Source organism: Panthera uncia, chromosome D4, assembly GCF_023721935.1.
Source record: "Panthera uncia isolate 11264 chromosome D4, Puncia_PCG_1.0, whole genome shotgun sequence".
Taxonomy (NCBI): domain Eukaryota; kingdom Metazoa; phylum Chordata; class Mammalia; order Carnivora; family Felidae; genus Panthera; species Panthera uncia.
In genome coordinates, this window is record NC_064807.1 from 58,454,694 (window position 1) to 58,476,876 (window position 22,183).

At 48.3% G+C, this 22,183-nt stretch overlaps 1 protein-coding gene and 1 non-coding gene across 3 annotated transcripts in view; both read left to right on the forward strand.

Moving 5' to 3' along the window:
- TMOD1 (tropomodulin 1) overlaps positions 1 to 22,183 on the forward strand; it is an 86,225-nt gene that overhangs the window by 9,958 nt on the left and 54,084 nt on the right. Inside the window, exons 1-2 of one of the 2 annotated variants that reach the window (XM_049626951.1) lie at positions 9,361 to 9,558; positions 10,879 to 11,044. In XM_049626951.1, the coding sequence (XP_049482908.1) occupies positions 10,925 to 11,044 (120 nt within the window). In that variant the 5' untranslated portion in view covers positions 9,361 to 9,558; positions 10,879 to 10,924. Of the gene's footprint in view, positions 1 to 9,360; positions 9,559 to 10,878; positions 11,045 to 22,183 lie in introns of those variants that run through there. The other variant, XM_049626943.1, reaches the window with a different exon arrangement.
- On the forward strand, positions 13,511 to 13,621 carry LOC125928027 (U6 spliceosomal RNA). The gene has a single exon (XR_007459536.1). It is a non-coding gene; the product is annotated as a U6 spliceosomal RNA (small nuclear RNA).

A 22,183-nucleotide genomic window follows, 5' to 3' on the forward strand; every position in this document is an offset into this window, starting at 1 on the left:
TCCCTGTCAGTGCCCTGCAGGTTTGAAGAGTATGACCATGTCTTCCAGGGTCCTTCAACTGTTCTTCACATGGTCCCCCTGCTCCCCTTCTCTGGACTTAGTGCCACTCGTGAGAGAAGGTCCAGTTCACAAAAGAGGTCACTCACATGGCCAATAAACGCATGAAATGTACTCAGCATCATTAGCGATCAGGGAAGTGCACAATGAGGTACGACTACCACCCACCACCGTGGCTAAAATGAAAAGTACTGACCATAGCAAGAGATGACAAGTTTGCAGAGCAACTGGAACTCTCATACATCACTTGTGGAAATGTAAAATTGTGCAATCACTTTGGGAGAAACTGTTTGACAATGTCTACTGAAACTAAATGTACTCTTACTCCGTGAGCTGGCAATTCTACTCCAGGGATGTACCCAAGAGAAATAAGAGATTGTTTCTACCGAAGACTTGTGTAGCCCTATTTATAGTTACCAAATACTAGAAATAATTTAAATGTTCATTAGCAGTAGAGTAGATAAATAAATTATATAGTTTATTTAATGGAATACTATCTCCATCAGTGAAAAAGAATGAACTGCTGCTAAAACACAACACAGATGAATCTCACAGATGAAATGTTGAGTGAAAGAAGCCAGACACTGGCGCCCGGGGTGGCTCAGTCGGTTAAGCGTCAGGCTCTTGGTTTCGGCTCAGGTCTTGATCTCACGGTTTGTGAGATCGAGCCCTGCATTGGGCTCTGTGCTGACAGTGTGGAGCCTGCTAGGGATTCTCTCTGTCCCTCTCTCTCTGCCCCTCCCCTGCTCTCTGTCTCTCAAAAAATAAATAGACCAAAAAAAAAAAAAAAAAAGGAAGAAGAAGAAGACAGACACAAGAACAGACTCACTGTGTGTTTTCATTTACATGATGTTCAAAAGCAGTTAAAGCTAATCTGTGGTTGTAAAAGTCACAGTAGTAGTTACCTTTGAGGGAGATGGATGGGAGGAAGTATAAGAGCATTCTCGTGCACTGGAAATGTCCTGTGTCTTCATCTGAGTGGTGTTTACACAGGTGTAGACATGGAAAATTCAGGGAGCTATACTCTCAAGACTTATACACTTGACTGTATATAAAACCAATGCCTTAAGAAAAAAAGAAAAAAGTACCCCCCCCCCAAGTGAAAGAGTGGGGGCCCAGAGCTGAGTTCCCACAGGAGGCCAAGCAAAACCACCATTGCCTTGCTTTGGTCACTGTCCTTTGATTAATTCAACTGAGATCCCACCATGATTTGGGAGGCCCCACACTGTTGACTTACCCTGGGTCAACAGTCATTTGAGAACCACTAAGTCTTTCTCGTGGCTGCTCAGTTATGTCCACCGACCTAGTGCTTATGGGGTTGGCTTGCTGGGCCCCAGGCATTGTGGGACTGGGAAGAGGGGAAGGAAACCAGGAATCTGAACTGCATCATCCTTTATCTCATTTCCTCTGTATAGCACCCCTTGTGAGGTGAATGTTGTGCCTTCACTATAAAAACAAATCCGTGAATCTCAGAGCAAGGCAGGGGTTTTAGTCTGCATGACCCATAGTCCAAGCTTTGCCTTTCACCAGACTGATCAGAGAGGAGGCCTCATCTGTAAAGCGGGGCTCATGGCCTAGCTTGTAGCCCCTGGTGGTGGAGGAAGAGACCATGTGTGTGACACCACCCCAGGAATTTCTGTGTGACTGTTATCATCCCAACTTAATGATAATTTTCTTGAGGGCCAGGAAATAACAATTGCTGTCTGTGCCACAAAGGGGCACCATGTCCTGCCCATACTAGGTTCTCAGTAAATAAGTGAATTGGGTTGTAGAAACTCAGCTCCAGAGAGGTATAGCAGCTTGCCCAAGGTCACACTGCAAGTCCTCAACCAATAGGACTTGTAACCAGATCCCCTGACTCCCATCCAGATGCTCCTTCTGCCATTGTACAGTGGCCCCAGCTTCCTGTGGACCTCAGGGACTGGAGATTCTCATGGGTTGGAAGCTACTAAGGAGGAAGGAAAGGCCCGGCCCAGGGAAGACAAGGCCGAGTCTGGCCCTGGGGCCTTCAGGGTATGTGTCCTGGGAAGCGGGCTGGGAACAGGTTGTAGGCTATGCAGTTACTCTCTTGAAATTCTTAAATTTATCTTTGGATTTGGATTTTTACGTGAAGTCCCATGGCCAACAGAGCATACACCAGGGCTTGGAGCCTTGGCCCCAACAAGGTCCCACCTCCTGCTGCCTCTCTGCTTCCTGGGGACAGGTTCTTAGACTCCAGCTGCCTCACCTCCTGGTGCTCCCAGATCCCGCCAGTCTCCCCCTACTCCCCCTGCCCAGCTACCACTGGGGATCTCTAGTGCCTTCAGCTGGCAATTCTGCAGGACAAGGCTCTTGTCCACCCCGGGTCCAGGCACCTAGTGTCCTAACACAGAGGTCGGATGCCCTCAAATAGCCCATTTCTGTGTGTTGGGGCAGTGGCCCAACTGTGGGAAAGGGAGATGCCTGGCTCAACTGTCTGGCCCCTCATCAGGGCAGGGTGTGTGTGTTCTGCTTCGGGCAGGGGAAGGAATTGGCAGCTAGCGGACTTGGTGTGCCCGCTTTTTGTGTCACAGCACACGGGCACCTGTGTGATCAAGACATTAAATAATAAGTAAGAAAACACTATGACAGATCAAAAGCGAAGCTATGAGAAAAAAGCAAAGCTTTGTATCTTGGTACCTTTAATGACACTTTTTCCCTGATTTTGAACAGAGGACCCTATAGTCTTATTTTACACCAGACCCAGACCCAGCAAATTCGGGAGCCAGTCCTGCCTGGGAGGATCTCGAGGCAGGGCAGGGTGAGGGGTTAAGCGTCATGCAGGCGCTCCCTGGGGAAGCAAGATGGCAGGGGATGTGGGCCTCAGGCTGCTCTCTGACTGGATCTCATCACAGGTGACAGCATGCCCCAAAGCACTCACTTCTTGCCCTGCAGGGGACACAGAACTGCAGGCATGAAGTGGCTGAGGTTTTATGAGCTGCAAATGTCTCTGCATATTGCGTGGTTATTGGCGTGATTATTGCATCCCATTCTACGACCCTCTTTTAAACCTAACCATTGAAGAAATTAAACCCCCCACAGCTTCCATTACCTGCTGGTTGACCCCACCACACCCTACCTGGCAGTCCCCACCCCGCACTGATTGAGGGTTGGTTGGCTTTCTCCCCTTGTGGGTCACTGGCCTGGGATGGAATTCGCTTGTCCCCAGGCCTGTATCCCTGACTGACCTGCACTGATGGCACCCTCACCCTGAGCTAGGTCACAGCTGCATGCTGAGATGCAGAGCTGGTCAGAGGGTGCTCCCCCTTCCTCCCCCCACCCCCCCACCCCTGTCCCAGCCAGCAGGGGGCGGGGGGGGAGTTGAGGGGTGTGGGAGCACAGAGTTCCCCACTAGGCAGGGCAGCACTGCTTCCTCAATGCAGGGAGAGGCCAGCTACTCTAGTAATGAGGGGGGGATGCTTTGCTCTCTGGAGAGGCTGTGCCTCCAGGACTTAGCAGGGCTTCCAAGAGCATAGGGGCTGGGAGAGGCTACTCAAGGCTGAGAGGACATCCCGGAGGCCTGAAATGTCAGGGGTGCCTGGGGTGAGTGGTCTGGCAGAGCCAGAAAGGGAAGGCCTGGGCTGGATCAAAAGCGGAGGAGGCCCACAGGCCACCAGCTCTCCCATGGCCTCGAACTCCAGGCCAGAGTTTGCTATCTGTCATCATAATGGGGGCTACTGAAGGTGGCTTTCAGCTAGGGAGCAGCATCACATCTGCTTTTCATAAAGATCATTTAGAGGCTGAGTTGGGTGTGGACAGGAAAGTAGGGGAACTGAGGCAGGGAGACAGGCTTGGGGGGCCGTGGTGATAGCATAGATTTTAAAAAGGCAAGCCCCGTAGGAAGGGAGAGAGGGGACAGACAGGATGTGAGAGAGGTAGGCTTCTAGTCACAAAGGACAACTAGAGTATGACTCCAATTGGGTGAAGTACCTAGTCACATTCCTCAGGACAGAAATAGGGTGGCGGCTGCCAGGGCCTGGGGTGGACCAGAGGGCAGAATGAGGAGTTTGTGCTTAATGGGGACAGTTTCGGTTTGGGAAGATGCGCGTGTTCTGGAGCTGGACGGTGGTGATGGTGCACAGTGTGGCTGTGCTTAACTGTTTACTTAAAATAGGTTAAAATGGTAACCTATTTACGGTTAACACGTTTTAGGTTATGTGCATTTTATCACAATTTCAAAAAAAAAATGTAATGTGTAAAAAATAAGAGAGGAAAAGGGAGAGGCCGGCAGGCATGGGGACTTCCCAGAGTGAGGGGAGTAGGAAGGGAGTGTGCAGGCTGGCCCCCTGCTGACAGGCTGCACAGGTGCAGGTGCGGTCCCCCAGGGGAGAAGAAGGTGGTGGTGGTGAGGCAGGGGGACTCCAGAAGTGCCTGGCAGGAGCCTGGGCTGCAGAGACTGGCTGAGAGTCATCAGCTTATCGCTGGTAACCAACCCCACACAGGAGAAGATGAGAAGCCCCAGGGGAAGCGTGAGACATGAGAAGAAGGCAGAACCCCTGGGATGGGTGGGCTAAGGAGAAAGCCTCATCAGGGAGACTGAGAAGCAGGGGCGGAAAGGAAGGAGGGAAACTGAGAGTAGAGTCTGAGCTCTTGCTCTTGTGGAACTACAAGAAGAAGGGTTCATTCAAGATGCCTGAGTGCAGTGAGGGGAGTGTGTGGGAGAGAGAGTGGTCCTCCAAAGGATTGTGGGAGGATCGGGGTGGGGGGGGGGGTGGGTCTCATGAGAATCCAGCGACAGCAATCCAGGCCTGAGGGAGCCGGGCACTTTCAGGGACACGGCGTTCTCCACCTCTCTCTCAGTCCTGTGAATTCACCCTCCTCTGAGGACTCTTACTCCCCCAAATGTCTCTTCCCTCATGGCCTCAGCTTCCATGTGCTCATGGTGGTGTCCTCTCCTCACCCGCAGCTTCCCCTGCCACCTGCCTCACTTTCTCCTTATGTCCCAGTTGAGTGCTGTTGTGGCTTGGATTGTATCCTCCCAAAACTCACACCTGTGAATAGGACATTATTTGGAAATAGGGTCTTTGCTGATGATCAAGTTGGCATAAGGACATGAGGGCAGGTCCGAATCCAATATGATTGGTGTTCTTATATCAAGGGAACATGTGGACACAGACATGTACAGAACAGGGAGACCATCCTCAAGGCTAGGAATGCCTGAGGCTCCCAGAGCTAGGGGAGAGACATGGAATGGATACTCCCACAGAGCCTTCAGAAGGAGCCATCTCTGCCAACACCTAGATTTTGAATTTTTAGCCTTCAGAACAGGGAGATAAACATTTCTGTTATTTAAGCCAGTCAGTTTGTGGTACTTTGTTAAGACAATCCCAGGAATTAATACAAATGGCAGGAAATAAAAGCTCATTCACCCAACTCATCTTCTTCTTTTTTGTTCCAACCCACCTCATGGGTCATTGACTAGCCAATCAGTTTGTTGCCCTTGAGACAGGCACCCACTTTGTCCAATCAGCTGCGGGGAGGTGTCACATGATATAAAGCATGGCTGCCCTCATGTAGCAGAGTGCCTCATGAAGAAGAGCAGTGGAATCAGCTCTCTCAAGAGGAACAGGGGACCTCTCAGGTGCTTGTGTCCCTGAGGCCAAGGGGAGAGAGAGGTGCAGGCTTCAGTGATGAGGGATAGTGGCTTAAAATCTCTTTGATCAAAGTGTCTTCCAAAAGAGAAGGACATGAAAAGATGGGGTGTGAAGACTCAACTTTGTAAATCACCCTTTCTTCACCTATCATGGAGATGTTCACTGTGGCTGGAACAAGAAGACGGTATAACTGGAAAATATTCCTCTGAACTTGAGGCCCCGCCCTCCTGACCTCAGGGAAGTGCAGTCCATAAATCAAGATCCTGCTCCAGCGCCTCTTTCCAGAGTTTTCCCATGGGGACGGATGCTGGAAAAGCCATTAGCAGAAGTGACTGGACCCACTTCCCATGAAAGATTTAAAAGTGCATTTGGTACTCCAGGAACTTCCCCGCCTCAGAGCTTTCATTTCTGACGCTTCCTGATGGATGGCCTCAGCCCTTGACCCACTATTTTTCTACTATCCAACCTGCTTAGTTGTATTTCCTGGCACAGCCTGTAAAGTCTATTTTTTTCATGTGGAGCAGTGGTTTAAGGCTTCTGCCGTTGAGAAGCAGGGTGGCTAGATGTGCTGCCAGAGTAATATATACACTAGATTTGGAAGAATTAAGTTTTTCAATGTGTTTTAAGTTTATTGAGCTGCCCTTTTATTTTTCTCACTGACTCTTAGGATTCAATTTATAAAGCAGGTAACAGAGGTGCTTCAGGTGGGCCATTCTGAGGGCTTCATCACCCCCCTTCCTGCCGGCCCCTCCCCTCTTGGGTTCCCAGTCCTCTGAGACCTGGTCCCATCTTTCCGTTTTAAAGATGGGAAAACAAAGGATCCAAGAAGAGAAGGGACTTGCCCAAAGGCCCAAGGGCACTAGACCCAAACCCAGATGGGCTCATTCTCTACTAGCACACTTACCGGGCACAGGGCTAGGCAATCGGGACATTAAGACAAATAAGACATATGTCATTATCTTAGGGGAGTTACAGTCTGATGACAGTGCATGGGGGAGCAGAAGGGGGATGGGAAGGTGACCCCGGCAGGAGCGGCAGGGACAGCAGCAGCCTCATAATAATGACTAGTATGCTGAGCCTGCATTGACCACACAGCAGTCCCAGACTTTGCACCTTCTCTGCTTGTGTCCGCTTAATCCTCACACCCTGTGGAGTGAACGAGTACGGTTACCCTCTCACTGTACAGAGTGATGGTCAACTTTTTATTTTAGTAGCTGAATCCTTTCTTTAAGGGAAGTCTGATATGGAGCCCCAAATAAATCAGGCAAAACCAGGGTGAGCCCCCTCACTTAGCCTTTCCTACTTAACCCCCGGCAGGGGCCCTGGAGAGGCCTGAGCTCTCCCTGAACACAGTTTAAAGACCGCCCATCTGATCCGATGTTTGGATGTCTCCAAGAGGGATAGGTTACCAGCAGAATTTCCCAGTCTGCAGTCCGCTTATGCTCATTTTGCAGATGAGCAAACAGAGACCCAGAGGAAGGGAGGAAGGAACTCAGCAAGGGTCACCTGGGGAGTTAGCGCCACAACTAGGACTGCAACCAGAGTCTTATGAATCTCAGCCCTTTGTCCATCAGTAATATCTCTTTTATTAGGAAATGGAGGCCTTTTATTAACAGCTAGAAATACCATCTCTTCCAGCCGTATTTTAAAGCGGAGCTTACAGTGGGCTCTGTGAACGTGGTTTTCCCCTCCCTCTTACCCTGCCCTTCCCCACCTCCAGCTCCCCACATCACTGACATTAGGAGGAGAATCTTGCTTTGGAGAAGCCATTTCTGGGAGCCAAGTGGGTGAGTGTGGCTTGAAGCTGACAGCTTCATAGTTTACCTTAGGAGTCCTCTGTTCCTCTCAGCTTATTTCATGTAATGCCTCATCACCCCGTAATATTCACAGGACACTTGACATTAGAAAGGGCCTTTAAGTCCTCTGAAAAAGGATGTTGAATTCAACAGCACCTTGGAGTGTGCAAGTGGAACATTAACTTCCCTTCCCTGTGTGCACTAAGAGGGAGGCTCCTTCAGGAAAGTTAATGATTGCACCCCGCAGGGTGGCATCTCTGGAGGTGGCCTGCCACCCAACCCGTCCCTCTTCAGCGGGCCCCATGGTCGCCACCTACTTCTCTCTTCTTGCTCCTTCATGGCTCCTTTTCCTACTCTCCCTTGTCCTGACTCATCCCTTCTCCAGGCTCCGTCCATGACTTTTTTCTAAGGATTATAGTGCATATCATCTAGGAAATGGGTCAGCTGGCAAACTGGGAAGCTCCCAGGGTCCCAAACTTGTCCCAGCTCATCCTGTCCCCAAGTCCCTTCTTGTGTGAGTCTGAGTGGCCCAGAGGTGAGGCTAGGGCTGTTACCCAAACTTTGTTTCATGGGATCCCAATCCCAGGAGCAGTTCCTCAGACACATGGTTTCATGGTCAAAGACCAGGAAAATTCTGCTTATAACCTGTTTCTCCTGGAGACACCCAATGTGTGGAAGCATACCAAAATTTCTGAGAAATCCTGTGGTCTCAAATCCTGTGGAACTTTGTATGACACAAAATCTGTTTGAGAGCCAAAAAAAACGTGTTTTGCAGCTAGTTCAAAGGTGTCTCTGTGAGTTAGTTCTGGAAGCCTCTGAACCCTTCACTAGGGTCCCTTTCAGCCATAGATCCTCTCCTGGCTCCACTCAAGAAAAGCCAAATTAGGTTATTCTCTGAGAACATTCACGAAGGTTTTTTTTTTTTTTCCATCTATACCAGAGCATTGTCAGCTGCTTGTGCTTTCTTTGGAAGTAAATAGAAATGAATCAAGGGGGACCCATTTATGGTCTGAACATTGCATTGGGGTCTGGGCAAAGGAAGACATCAGGCTAATCCAATCCATTCTTAGAGGAAAGGATGGCATTGGGATTTTCTGTATTTGGAAATCAAGTCCTTTCTTATCAGGCCAGCTGTCATATTTCTCCTACAAATATGCTCACATGTGTACAAACTTACATTAATAACACATATCTCTCCTTTCTGAAATGGAGGCTTTATCTGTCAGCTTAGCGAACTTTGATTTTCATTTAAGTACACGAATTGTTCTTAGTTAACAACTATTCCAGCTTTTGATTGGTTCATTGGTTGTCTTTTCCTGGCTTTCATTTCTCTCTACCCTGGAAAATCCCATCAGTCATTTCATGGATGAGCCATGCTGTGTGTGCGTGTGTGTGCGTGCGTGTGTGTGCGTGTGTGCGTGCGTGTGTGTGTGTGTGTGTTTGCGTAGGGGTCTAAAAACAAAAACTGCTGTGACAAAGGAGATACTGGTTGTATTTGTTTGCTGGGGCTACTGTAACAAAATCCCACAAACTGAGTGGCCTAAACAACACAAATTTGTTGTCTCAAATTTCTGGAGGCTAAAAATCCAAGATCCAGGTGTCAGCATGGTTGGTTCCTTCCAAGGCTGTGAGGGTCCATTGCAGACCTCTCCCTCCTCTTCTGGTGGTTCTCTGGCAGCCTTTGGCGTTCCTTGGTTCATTGGAAGCATCACCCTGATCTCTATTTTCACTCTCACATGGTGTTCTTCCTGCGTGTGTGTCCATCCAAATTTCCACTTTTCATGAGGACACCAGTCATGATGCATCGGGAGCTCACGCTTCTCTAGTATAACTTAACTAATTATATCTGCAAGGACTCTATTTCCAAGTCACATCACATTCTTCCTTGCAGTGTGGTGCTGGCGTATGGACGTACTGGGGGCTAGAACTTCAACATATGAACTGGGGAGCACACGATTCAACCCATAACACCAATCCTGGACACAGTAGTATATTCCATTCTGCAGAGTCTAAGGAAGCCCCGAGCTCCTGCCTCACTTTTTAGCCCATCAGCTTCAGAAAAGAGGGTTAACAGCTCAGCTTATGTAGGACAGGTAAGAACAGGCTTGAACATAGAGATGCTAGCACCTTCTGCAGCAAGCTGACATTTTCCAAGAGGAGAAGAGCCTAGGGTCTCCTTAGGGCTGTAGGGTCTCCTTAGGGCTGTCTGATGGGGTAAATAAAGGCAGGTAGAACTGGAATCAGGTTCATTTCAATAAAACAAAACAAAACATTCTGTTGTTTGTGTGGCCCTGACTTGGGCCTTGGGGAGAGGGGGGGATGCAGCAAACTGAGACCCTGCCCCTGGGGAAGCCACGGAAGATGGATGTGAGCTGAGTGGAGAGGTACAGACCCAGCGCTAGGGCCATGATGAGCTTTGCTCAGTGAGGGGACACTGAGGCTTCACAGAGGAGGTGATATGGGAGCTAGGCTTGTCCTGTTATCAGTTTTAGCCAAGAGGGAGGACAGAGGGCTTGAGGCATATCAGGATACAAATGGTGGTTCTGGCACTTCCTGGTAGTGTGATTTGTGCGAGTCACTCAACCTCTCTGAGCTGTATATCCTCATCTGTAAAATGGGGAGAACAGCAGATATCTACCTCAGAGGTTAAATTAGAAAATTCTTGGGGCACCTGGGTGGCTCAGTTGGTTGAGCCTCCGACTCCTGATTTCAGCTCAGATCATGATCTCAGGGTCTGGGGATCGAGCCCCATGTCAGGCTCAATGCTTCAGATTCTCTCTCTCTCCCCTCCTCTCTCCACCTCTCTCTCCCCTCCACTGCCCTTCTCCCCCACTCGCTCTGTCTCTAAAATAAAAAAATTTTTTAAAGAAAAAAAAATCCTTGCAAAGTGCTTAATGTAGGGCTTGGATATGGCAGTAAAAGTTAACTGTTATTGCTGGCTGCTTTTTGTGAGGATCAATTGAGATGTTACAGGTGAAGGACCCACATGCAGCAGGTGTTGAGTTGATACCCCTTCCCTTACACAATCAGCTTTGGCAGAGCTTCCAGAATTCATGTTTTCCATCAGGGCGTGAGGTGAAGGGTGGAGGGTTGTACAGAAAGTATTTGAACTGCTTGAAGAAGAGTTGAGTTTTCAGGCACTCATAAGCCATTTCCAATCACCTATTTATTCGGAATTAATGGCTGGGCCAATGCAACCAGTTACAATATATTCATTCACATGCCATCAGGGTTTTTACCTTGCACAGTTTTATTGGAGAATTAATCCAACTTAGTGCAGCATTCCACTCTACTAGTTATCATCCTGATGATTCATAGAACATGCCCAGCCACCGTATAAATGACAAGCATTGATTTGGTCTGTGAGAGAAAATCCAAGAATGATCTTCCTAAGATTTTTCTCTTTCTGGCAGGTCATAGATCTCAGAAACTCAGAAGACAAGCACACATTCTCTTACAATGTCATACAGAAGAGAACTAGAGAAATACCGTGACCTGGATGAAGATGAAATCCTCAGAGCCCTAACAGAGGAAGAACTCAGGACCCTGGAAAATGAGCTGGATGAGCTGGACCCTGATGTGAGTAGGCACTAAAGGGGACAGTCATCACAGGTACAGGGGCAGCAAACTTTACCACCTGGTGGGGAGGGACAGATGCAGACTTCTTATAGCTACCACTTCCTGTTTCCTTTGATGACAATGACACTGGAATAACACTGCCCTTGCAGGTGTGTGTGTGTGTGTGTGTGTGTGTGTGTGTGTGTGTGTTGCTTAGGGTTTTCTAGAACGACAGCATCAATAGGATGTATATTCATATAGGAAGAGATTTATTATGAGGAATCGGCTCACACAATTACAGAGGCTGACAAGTCCCAAGATCTGCAGGCACCAAGCTGGAAGTCCAGGAGGGCTGGCAATGTGGTTCCAGCCTGGGTCCAAAGGCCTGGAGAACCAGCAGAGCTGATGATATAGTTTCAGTCTGAAGGCCGGCAGGCTCAAGACCCATCAGGAAGAGCCCACGTTTGAGTTTGAGTCTGCAGGCAGGAGAAAAATCAATTACCCAGCTCGACACAGGAAATTCCCTCCTGTTCTTGGGAGGGTCAGGGGTTTTTTTGTTCCATTTAGAATTTCAACTGATTGGATGGGGCCCACCCAAATTAGGGAAGGCAATCTGTTTTACACAAGTTTACTAATTCAAATGTTACTGTCATATAGAAACATCCTTACATGCATACCCAGGAAAATGTTTAACCAAATATGTGGGCACCCCGTTGCCCTGTCAAGTTGACACATAAAATTAACTATCACAGTCTACTCTTTGCAACTCCATACACCTCTCCTTAAATAGTACTTCTCTCCTTATAAAGATAGTAACAAGGTCATAATTCTGCCTAACATGATACAACTAATTATTCCATGTACAACCTCCTAGAAGAGGAGCTAAAGTCTTTGAGTGATTCCATCCTTGACATCCCAAAAGTTAAGTACTATGGTATAAAAATAACAATACTTAAAATACGACAGTATAAAATCAATACCTCTTATGTTACACTGTAAGAGAATAAGAGAGGGAAAAAAACCAAAGGTATTTGCTTAACACATGCACGTTCAAAGCAAAATAAGGAGGAAACACTCGTGACAATTTTAGTTCTTGTTTCTCTAACTGGTCACATGGTTGTAGCTGGTATTTATAACTACCTTCTTCCACTCCCCCTTCTGTATTCCCTCTGCCTTTAGCAAGCACCTAGTTGGGCATGATTCTCTGCCTGGTTGGATGACTCAAACCTTCATTCCTGAAGGGTCTGGACCGTTAGCGGCCTTGCTTGGATTGGGTTGTTGTAGTTTTCCATTAACTTCAATCACAGGACGTGGTAACAGTAAGAAGGCCCTAAGTAATCTCTGTATTGCAGGCAAACGCTTCCTTACCTCCGCTGTGGAGCAGTAGTCCAGTTCCCCCCTGCTAATCAACATCAGTCACCCCAGCCAGTACAGAAACTCCTTCTCCACTTATTGATTCAGTGGCATGAGGAGCCCAGAGTGGCCGGGGGGCAGACTTAACTTCCAGTCCAATGGCATCATTATTGTGTCTCCTGGTGGAAGCATTCCTCCCTTTGGAACTAAGGCCTCTAGGCCAGAAGAGCACAGGGTCACAGGAACAGGAAGAAAAAATTTTGCCAGTGGGTCACCAGTGGTAATAGTAAGGGGTGCCACTGCCATTTCTACCCTTGATTCCTGGACCCGTGAATCCTGGCTAGGGGAGAAACAGCACCATATAATTGGACGCTGTTTCAGACCAGATACAATCTTCTGGAGAACCTTGCCCCAGCTCTACAAGGTACTGCTACCTGGATGGCCCTGTAATGAAGTCTGCAAAAGCCAATTCCACCATTCTATCCAGCTGGTTGTGTTAGGGTAGTAGGAAACATGTGTCATGGAATGAGTTAACAGAGAAATCAAGTACTAGAAGAGCCCCTTTCACTTGTGGAATATGTTTTTATCATTGCATTTCATGCTTGGCACATTTAAGGAGTGTGTTTAATGCTCAGAATTTGCCTCTGCAGTCAGGATGACAGCAGCAAGCGGCAGGAGGCTCCCTGATCAAGCTTGTGGTTTGGCCAGCCACCTCGAAGCCACGAGCAGGGCAGAGAAAGGGATTCCCAGGTGGCCTACTAGACAGGGGCCTTCGTCCTCTATTTACACCCAAGTACCCAGGTCAATGCTCAGCCCAGAGAAAGTAGATGATGAATAGTATTGAATTAACTGAATTTTCCATTTCATATATTTATATATATTTTTAACTAAAAATTTCAGGGGTGCCTGGGTGGCTCAGTCGGTTAAACCTCTGACTCTTGGTCTCGGCTCACATCATGATCTCATGGTTTGTGAGATTGAGCCCCACATCGGACTCTGTACTGACAGCCCAGACTCTGCTTGGGATTCTCTCTCCCTCTCTCTGTGCCTGTCCCTTGCTTGTGTTCTCTCTCTCTCTCTCTCTCTCTCTCTCTCTCTCAGTAAATAAACATCAAGAAAAAATGGAACATTTCAGTGCTTGCTTCAGCAGCACATATATATACTAACACTGGAATAACCCAGAGAAGATTAGCGTGGCCCCTGAGTAAGGATGACACACACATTTGTAAAACATTCTGTATTAAAAAAAAAAAATAGTGGAATGTTTCACACCTTTTTTTTTTTTAAACCTGTCATTGTCCAACTGTGGTTTAACAGTGATCCATAAAGAAAAGAACACTACTATACCATTTCACTAGCCCTCAAGTAATCACAGCTAGTGTAGGGTGAGTGTAGGTTAGCAGGAGAAACACAAGAGGTTAGATGTCACAGTTCCAGCCCTGGCCCTGGCTCTTTCTCTCCGTGTGACCTTGGGCTAGTTGCTGTCCTTCCCTAGGCCTCAGTGTCCCCCAGCCATGAAATGATGGAGTTGGTTGTTCCCTTCAGGGCTAAGCTGCCCTGAGCTTATAACCTCGTCTTATCTCCAGATTCAATTAAATGTCATATTTCTAGAAAACCCAGATTCCTACTCTGGGGTCCCTGGGTCCCAGGCCCCATAGAATGACAGAGCTCTCTTGCTATTCATGACTTCCCCTTGTGCAGCCACGGACGGTTCCTCTGATGAGACTGCTCTAGGGGACTGGGAGGAAGTGTTGGTGCGAGAGGCTTAGGTCTCCTCTTCCCTCCCCTGCACCCCCGCTCCCCAGAAGCCTGGGCTTTGGGAGAAACGAGTGCTCTAGGCAAGGAATAAGCAAGCTTCCAGCTCTATTGCTGTGAGATTATTCTGTTGTAATTTGATCCAAGACCACTGTCACATAGGATTATATGAATGAACAGCTTTAAAAAGTGAGAACAAAAGGAGGGTGTAGCTACTTTCGTCAACTCAGTAAACATGGCTTAGTTACCTGTCAGGTGCCAGGCCCTGTGCTGGCCACCACCACGGGAGCCTGGCAGGGACTCTGCCCTTCAGTGCTCAGCCCACTCAGGCTGGGAGTGCAGGCATGATACACATGTCCTAAATGGACCCAGACAGGGAGCTCAGGGAAAGGACTGGTTCTTACTGGCGGAAGGATCCACAGAGCAGATGATTGATGCATTGGGCCCTGGGGTTTTTCTGAGTCAAGAATAAGAACAAAGAACTTTAGGCCAATTGGAAGCCATGAGCAAAGTCTCGTGTGCAGAAGGTAATTGGGGATGGTAACTAGAATCTCAGTGCAGTTTGTGTAGGGGGTTAGATGAACTTGGAAGGAGGTTTAGGCTGGATAATGGTGGAGGGAGGGGGATTGCAGGGCCAGCCAAAGAGTTTAGACTTTTCTCCGTAGGCCTGAGGAATCTTTGAGGGGCAGTGACTTGGTGAGCTTGCTGGTTCCAGGAGCTCTGAGAACCAATGACCAGAGCAGGTGCCAGTGAGATGGGGGAAAGGTGGAAGGCCCAGCAGGTGGTGGGAGAGTTCCTTTCTGAAGATAAGGAAGGGCTCTGCCTTTCTCTGCAACTTCCCACCGTGTTGTAGAATGTTTCTGTTCCTGGGGCAGAGAAGTGCAGGCTCCCAGAGGCCCTGCAAGGCCTGCTGCCTCCGGCCTTCTCTGGCTGTTGGAGTTGCTCTGAGCCCCCGGGTGGAGATGGGGTTAGATGAGGCTGTGTCTGCAAGTCAGGTAGGTGATGCCAAGGGTCAGAGCCAAGCATCAGACCCGAGCAGGGGAGGGGGTGGGTAGAAAAGCCCTTTCAGAACTGGGGGCGTGGCCCCTAAGGTCTGCTTGAGCCCCAGCTGGGAGCTCTGTTTCATCTCTAACCTGGCAAAGAGTTCTGCCAGTCACCCCACCCAAATTCAAAGTCTTTGGCCTCAGCGGCAAATTCCCAGAGCCCCTGTGCTTCTCACACAGCCAGCTTCCCCCAGCCCTCCGCCCAGAAGATCAACAAGAAGGTAGGTGCCCCTTGGAAGGATGGAGAGCCCGGGACCCAGAAAGCTAACTTACCTAGGTCATGGGACCAGGGCGTGGAGACTCAGATTCCAGGCAGGCTTCAGGTGCTCACACAATTTCCACTCTGGCAGGAGGAAAGTAAATGCGCATTTGGATTTGGAGGAGGGTTGAGCAATCAGAGACCTGTGATTCTCATACCATTGTGGTTTCAAAATGGACATTTTCAAAGACCCCTTTCTCTCTAAGTTCAAGGACAAGGAAAGAGAAGTCAGAAAGAGGATAGGAGGTAACAGAGGCCAGTGGGTTTTTTTTGTCCCAGCCACACAATTGGCCCCTTCATGGAGATGTCTCTGTTACCTGATTTGCAAGTCAGTGTGTGACTTTTGAAGAGATCTAGGGGGCCTCCCTACTTTCTGAGAGTGCAAACATTCCAGCTCGGTTTCACCCACCCTTGGCCCGAGTTCTGAGGTCAGCATGGGGAGAGGCTAAAGGTATGCAGACCAGGAGAGGCCTCGGAGCCAGGCACCTGGGAGGGGCACAGGGACCAGGAGAGTCCATGTCCCCAGCTTTCAGAGCAGGAGCTGACCGAGAGAGGGGAAGGAGGTTGCTCTAGGTCACATGTCCAACAGAACCAGACCAGGCCCCGGGTCCACTGCCCTGTCTGTTGCACGCTCTATGGCTTGCGTTTTCATTTCTGTTTAACACATGCTTGTCTGGCAATTTCTGTGCACAGGCAGCATTCTGGGCACTTTGAAAATATTAATTCATCCAACCATCATCATAATCCTGTGATGCAGGCATTTTCCAGATGAGAAAACTGAGAGGTGAAGTAAATCGCCTAAGGTCCCACATCTAGGCAGTGGATGAGCCATGACGTGGTTCTGAGAGCCCCTGTGAAGCTTCATGGGTGTCTCAGGAAGATAGTTTGAGCCACAGATGTGCTCTGGTTTTGTAACTGGGGAGACTGCTGTATGGCAGACCATCCTCCTTTCTTCCTGGATGCAACCTGCAGTGCGGTCCAGGTTCAGTCCTGGCTCTGCTCCCAACTCAGGCAGGTGCTTTCCCTCTCCAGGGCTCAGTTTCCCTATCTGTGAAAGGGATGCAGTCAGCCTAGGTGCCTTCAGACATCCCTTCCGGCTCAAACCAGCTATGATTTTATGAGCTATTGCTGGCAATCTTGTTACCTGAATTCAGCTGACGCTTCAGAGGGTTAGGTTTTCAGTGATGCAATTGTTAAGCCCCGGTGTCACGTGACAGGGTAGAGTACTCAGAGTTGGAAGGCAGCTTTGTTTGCAGCAGAGGGTTCCAAGCTTGTGCGCATGAAAAAAAGAAGAAAAAAAAAAAGTCCCTGAAACTTTCTATCTCTCACTCTGCGGCCTGGAAAAACTCGAGCTTATCATGAGATTGCTGCACTCGGACTCCCGCGGGAGAGGAATGCTCCTTGTGCTAAAAGTATCCACTGTTGACTGATTCCCCAAGAGGATCTGCCCTTTCTCTCTCTCTCTGGAGTTAAGTGGATGCTGCTCTGAGGCCAAGCCAACTCCTTGGTTCAGATCACCTTTGCACCAGGCAATGGGGAAAACGGGCAACACACAGAAACATTCAAGAATGACAGGTCACGCTGTGACTTGTGCCAGGACCAGTGTGCAAGCTCTTATGGGATCAATAGATGGCTAACATTTCCTGGTTGTGCCATGGGCAGAGCTTTGCATAGCTGATCTCCTTCATTCCTCTGAGAGGATCCGTCATGGGCATCATTTTAAAGATGGGGAAACTGAGGCCCAGGGAGATGAAATAATCTGCCCAGGATGCAACACAGATAGTGCTGGGATTCCAGCCCACAGTCCTGAGCCATTAGCCTGTGCTGTTAACCACAGCCTCCTAGGAGCACATGTGGGATGGGGCCGCCCAGGGGGTACAGGGGGGAGTTACCAGCAGGTTGTTTTTTCCAATACGATTTCCTTTGAAGTTGTGTTAGTTTCTCCATCAATACTAATCTTTAAAAAAAGAAAGAAAAATACCATCAAGGTAAAGAGTTTATTTGTAAATATTTTTTGATAATGAAGCTTTGGGGAAAAGGAAGACTTTTTCTTAAGTGTCTCAGTAAAAGGATTAAAATATTAGCAAGAGGGAAGTTGGTAGAGCTAATCCCAACCTTATAAAGAAATCGAGTTCTATGAGTTGGTTTTGAAGTCAGCCATCGGGACTCCATGGCACGTTATAGCCACAGAAACAACAGTGGAAAACTACAGTCCCCCTGCAGGGCCCGAAATAATAATAGTAATGATAATGGTAATAATAGCTATTTTCTCTGTTGAGGCGAGATCTTCTTTACATGCCAGGAACTGTGCTAAGTGTTTTATGGGCATCATCTCATAAAATTGCTACAAGGATCCTGTGAGATTGGTCCTTCAAGGTTGGGGTTGAAACCATCCTACATGGGGCGCCTGGGTGGCTCAGTCAGTTAAACGGCCGACTTTGGCTCAGGTCATGATCTCGCGGTCCGTGAGTTCAAGCCCCGCGTCGGGCTCTGTGCAGCTCAGAGCCTGGAGCCTGCTTTAGATTCTGTGTCTCCCTCTCTCTCAGCTCCTCCCCTGTTCATGCTCTGTCTCTCTCTGTCTCAAAAAATAAATAAACGTTAAAAAAAATTAAAAAAAAAAAAAAAGAAACCATCCTACGAAGAGAAATAGATGCCCAGAATCACACAACTGGTAGGCTACAGGCCAAGTTCAGGCAGACCTCTTTCTCTTAGTCCACAATATGCATCAAGAGCTCTGAGAACAAGGGGCCATGAACTGCAGGAAGAAATGATGAAAGAGAAAACTTCGAACTGCGGAATCTCAGAGCTGGAAGGACCCTTAGAAACCCTCTAACCCTCCCTCCCCCGCCCCTTGCATAAAGGTACATGATGCAGGGAAAGAAACCCACATTTATGGCGTCCCTCCCGGACACATGTCATTCATTCACTTGGTGCTTTATGCATTTCATTGACTCCTCATACCAACCCTATGAGGTAAGTGGTAATATTGACATTTTAATGATGAAAAAACAACAACGAAACCCCCTGAAGCCCAAAGAGGACAAAGGTCTTATTCAAGGTCACACAGCAAGTCAGCCACAGACCTAGGATGAGAACTTGGGACTTCCTGTCACATCACTCTACTTCCCATCAGACTCCACAAAATCATAAAATCCTCCCTACTCATGCCCCAAATGGCACCCAGTAAGCCAGAGGACACTCTTGGCCATGCAGGAAGCAGCCAAGTTTGGTCCACAGGGCTATGGTTCTCCCTTGTAACACAAACCAGCAGAATTGCAAGCCCAGGACAGAAGTAAACAGTTGAAATGGAAAGAAATAAATCTCTGCTCTAAAAATAGGCACACATCCTTAGAAACACTGCCGGCCATGCACAGAACCAAGGATGGGCCTGGCAGGGGGAGGGTGAGTGAGGCCAGGTGTCAGTGTGTCCCCACCCTAAGCTCTGTCTTCTGGCCCCATGACTAGCTCCCCACACCCCTCTCTAGCCTCTGTGAAGAGCCCTCCTCTCTCCTTGGTCCCTCTTCTCCTGCTTCTTTGCTAGGAGACCTGGTGGTCCTGAAGCCCTTCACTCCTCAGTTCAAAACCCTCCCATTTCTCCCAACCTCCCCTGCCCTCCCACCAAGCCCCCAGCACTGCACCTGCCCCACACTGAGGACACTGAGCAGTTTTCTTTTGGCATTTTTAATGGGAAACATTCAAAACCCATAGGAAGGTACAGACAATACCTATGCTCCCATCATCTGCATTTAACAAAAGTAAAAATTTTACCTTATTTTATTCAGATCACCCTTAAAAAGAAAAAAATCACAGTAGATAAAGTTTAAACCCTGCCTTCTAGTCTCTTCCCCATTTCTCCCACTCTGTGAACACTGTCTGCTTGAGAGGCAGCAAACCAAGCACCCACAACATCAGATAGGTAATATACATGAAGGGAGGGAGATACACCAATTTCTTGAGGCACATGGTTCATCTTTACCTTTTTCATCCTGGTTCATCTTTTACTTTTCCACTCTTATTTTTAATGTTTATTTATTTTTGAGAGAGAAAGAGCAAGCAGGCTAGGGGCAGAGAGAGAGAGAGAGAGAGAGAGAGAGAGAGAGAGAGAATCCCAAGCCGGCTCTGTGCTATCAGCACAGAACCCAATGTGGGACTCAATTTCAAGAGCTGCACGACCATGATCTAAGCCGAAATCAAGAGTCGCACACTTAACTGACTGAGCCACCTAGGCGCCCCCACTTTTCCACTCTTGAAAGAGATGTGGACAGAAGAAAGTTTTCACTTGCCACTTAACCTTCCAGGAAGGTAAGTAACAGCACAGTCAGTGATGAATGGTAACTGATTCTTGACCTGTGTCAGTGACAGTAGGGGGTAGTGGGGACAGAAGCAAACAGGACATTTTGTGTTTGACTAAAGGGCACTTGCCATTCAGCTCCATCAGTTGTTGCCAATGTGGAAGGGAAAGCCCAATATGGCCAGATCATTTAATTTTTCAAGAAATGGTGGAAATCTGAATTTTTACGTGCAAGTTCCCTCAAGTGCAAGTTAAAATGTTGATACCACATTTAAATGCACAGACCAAACCAGCCCAAGTTTTGGCATTTGTTTGGACTATAGGCTTCCTAGTTTGCAACTCAGGCTCTGTTTCATATGACAGGCTTTTGTTTCTGTTTATACACACACACACACACACACACACACACACACACACACACACACAAATATATATAAATATGGTTAGATATATGAAAAGCACCTAACCCAGTACCTGGCACATAGTACCTGCTTGACAAATGTTTGTCAAAACTGAATATATGATTTGCCCACTAGAATCTAGGTTTCCTAAATTTGAAGCCACATTGTACCACCAGATGTAGGGCAGCCAGGTACAGATGTGTAAGTTGTGCATTGCAGGAGACGTTGTTCACATAAACCAGAAAGCAGATAATGTCCTTGGAGTTGTGCAGTGCACAACTTGCACAATCAAATGCAGATATCCTGAGTGTCCCCATAATGCAGTACCTGTTCGGTTGAATGGAAATGAACAATTATGCCCTATGATGATAGAACTCCCTGGCAATAAGCTCTATCTGTATGGAGTTCACACCTTTATTCTGCAGTATGACGCTAATAGGGCTTTTGAACTTCATTTTAGAGAAGGAGGATCCAAAGCCAGAGAGCACCAGCACACTTCTTGTAGCCTCACAGCCCTGGGATGAGAATCTAGGTTGTCAGGTAGGATGCAGTTTGGCTACGAGTATAAGAGACTCAAAATAACACTGCTTGAGCAGTGGTTTATTCACCCCTCAAGTACAAGTCCAGAAGTGGGCAGTTTAGGGCTGGTATGGAACTCAGCTCCCCAAACTTCCCAGCGTCCCAGATTCCATCCAGCTCGTCTCTGGCCATCCCTGGGGTGTAGTCTTCATCCTCACGGTCCGGGGTGGCAGCCGTGATAGCTGCACACAAGGCATCGGAATAGAGGGAAGGGGGAGAAAAAGGAAAGGAGAAAAGCCATTATGTAAGTGCCTTTTAAGGAAGGTTACTGGAAATCACTGTTAGACCCTTCTCATGGACCAGGGCTGAGTTCTGTGGATCAACCTACCTGCAAGGGGGCCTGGGAAAAGTAGTCTTTAATCCAAGTGGCTTTCTGCTCAGCTCTAAGAGTAGAGTGCTTTTATTACCAAAGAAGGGGAGACATGATATTGGGTACTGTTTGGAGTCTGTCACTGTGAGTTTGCCAGTTTGATGGCCTAATGTCCTGCTCTGCCTAAGGCTCTGAGGCAGAGTGAGAAAAGTTGGCAGGAAATTGGGGCACCTGGGTGGCTCAGTCGGTTGAGCATCCGACTTCAGCTCAGGTCATGATCTCGCAGCTTGTGAGTTTGAGCCCCGCGTCGGGCTCTGTGTGACAGCTCAGAGCCTGGAGCCTGTTTCAGATTCTGTGTCTCCCTCTCTCTCTGTCCCAACCCACTCACATTCTGTCTCTGTCTCTCTCAAAAATAAATAAACATTAAAAAAAAAAGTTGGCAGGAAATTAACCAAATCCAGGCCCTTAAAGAAAACATCACAAAAAGGGCAGTTTGGCATTTCCCAAAATCCCCGTCAGTGGGTGAACCCCATCCTGGACACCCCCACCCTGGCACCTCTCATGTATCCCCCTACTCCCAACCCTGCTTGGGGCAGCAGGTGTGATGTTGACCCGAAGGGTGTATGGGCGATACCATCGTTCCTGAGCTGGAGCAGAGTGTTGTATGACTCTGGACTATTCAGAGTACATTTTCTTAGCACACAGTGCTTGGTGTTGGGGATGCAGAGAAGACAAATATACATCGCAGCTGGCCCCTGAGGGGCACTCTGTCTCCCCAGGGAGAGATCCAGCATAGATGTGCTCCAAGACAGAATACGATGAGCATTGCATAAGCACTGGCAGGAAGCCTAGGAGAGTTTGGGCAGAGAATTACCGGATCGATGTGGGGAGCACTGCAAAGGCCGAGCAGGGTGCCCGAGGGAAGGGCTTTAAAAGACAAATTCAGGGGCGTAGGTGGAGGGGAATGCCAGGCAGAGGGCACAGCCCGAGCACAGGCATGGTGATGTGAGAGCAGGGCGCGGCCATGGAATGTGGAGCAGCCCAGAGAGGCTGGAACAGGGAACACTTGAGGACAGGAGTGTGTTGGGGTCAAATCATGAGAAGTTCTCTGTACCTGGATGATGAATTTGTTGGTGATTCTGGAGGTTAGTGGAGACACTGAGCAGTTG